This window comes from Calidris pugnax, unplaced genomic scaffold (assembly GCF_001431845.1).
Source record: "Calidris pugnax isolate Ruff unplaced genomic scaffold, ASM143184v1 scaffold418, whole genome shotgun sequence".
NCBI lineage: Eukaryota > Metazoa > Chordata > Aves > Charadriiformes > Scolopacidae > Calidris > Calidris pugnax.
Genome location: NW_015091199.1, coordinates 815,689 through 817,146, shown reverse-complemented (window position 1 = coordinate 817,146; position 1,458 = coordinate 815,689). Strand labels below are relative to the sequence as shown.

The following is a 1,458-nucleotide window of genomic DNA, read 5'->3' as shown; positions in this document are numbered from 1 at the left end:
GGGCAGCAGCGCCGCGCCGGGGGCGGGCGGCCGCCCCCCCGGAGCCTCGTCCTCACCCCCGCAGCCGGGCACCGGAGGCGTCTCCCGGCCCTGGGGGCTTTGTGTGCCCCCCCTCCCCCGGGGGCCGCCGGCGGGAGCGGGAAGCGCCGACGAGCCCGTGGTGGCATTGCCACCGCAGCTTTTTGGTGGGTTTTCGGGGAGATCCCTCTGCTTCTCGTCCTTGCCACCGCCCCGCGAATCCTGCATCCCGGCCCCAGTGGGGCTGGCTTTGGCTAAAAGTGCCTCTCCCTGCTCGTGGAGGTGACAGATGCTGCCACGAGCGCTGCCAAAAATCCCACAAGTGGGGTTCACAAGGTGGGGGCCGTGGTGGCCCTCAAGACGCGCTCTGTGCTGGAGGGAGTAACGTTCATCAAGGATTGAAGATTCAGAATGAAGTTGCAAAGATGTCTGCATGTCTTAGGTGACACTTAGGTGTCACGGGAGGAACCCCCCCACCTGCCCCGTCACTACGATTAAAGCCTGTGTTATTAGTGACTCCGTGGGTAATGATGTGTCCTCCCTCCTAGGACAGAGAGGTGAGGGATAGCATTTGCCGTCCCCCATTGGCCAGTCCAGCCCAAATCACAGCACGACAAAAAAAACCAAAAACCAACCCAAAACAAAGCACGGAGAGGAAAACAGTTTCCTTTTAACACAGAAGCGATGTTTAGGAGCTGCGGTGAGCTGCAGCTTGCCAGCTGTCAGCAGCTATCTGTCAGCCTGCAGCACTGCCCCGAACGCCCGGGACACGCCGTGCTACGTGGATGCTACGTTTGAGTCTCAGCCCGCCCCGGGGCCAGACCTCTCCCGTGGGTCCCGGCGTGGGAACTGTGCGCTGGGCCGGCATCGCCGCACTGCGCCCCTGTGGCAACCTGAGGGCTGATGCTCTGCCAGTCCTTCTCTCTCCTTTTGCTCTTTTTATTGTGAAGACGGATGACATTAAACGATTTTAACTGAGGCCTAATGATGCCTCTTGTAACACCAGTAGATATCCTCATGGAGCCTAAGCCACTGCTTTATTCATGTGGGAGAGCTGGTAGATACATAACTGCTGAGATGCATTTGGTGAAAGCCTGGCACCCAGGAAGCATGTGGCCTTGTCTCTGACCACAGTGGGGTGAGAATTGCTGGTGGTGATGGTGCTGATCAAGTGTAGCCCGCAGCAGAGATCAGTTCTCCTCCCCAGTGCAGGCTGGTGTTACTGCTTTCAGAGTGGATGTGCTCCAGGTGACTGGAGGTCCAGGCTACTGGTGATCCTGGGGACAGACCTGCCGATGCTTCTCCTTTGGTGGGATGCTGTTGGTGGGACCCTGCTTTCTCAGCATCTTTCTGTGTTGCTAGTCAAAGCAACTACCTAATACTCTGGTTTTGAGTCTCAATGTGGCTTGAATACAGGCTTTTGCTTATTTAAGTAAACAG

The 1,458-nt window shown here is 57.6% G+C and overlaps 1 protein-coding gene across 1 annotated transcript in view; it reads right to left on the bottom strand.

Annotated features, from left to right (window-relative positions):
* PURA (purine-rich element binding protein A) overlaps positions 1–886 on the bottom strand; it is a 3,634-nt gene extending 2,748 nt beyond the window's left edge. Inside the window, exon 1 of the mRNA XM_014959654.1 lies at positions 792–886. Coding sequence (XP_014815140.1) covers positions 792–886 — 95 coding nt within the window. The remainder of the gene's footprint in view (positions 1–791) is intronic.
* Between the last annotated feature and the right edge of the window lie 572 nt (positions 887–1,458).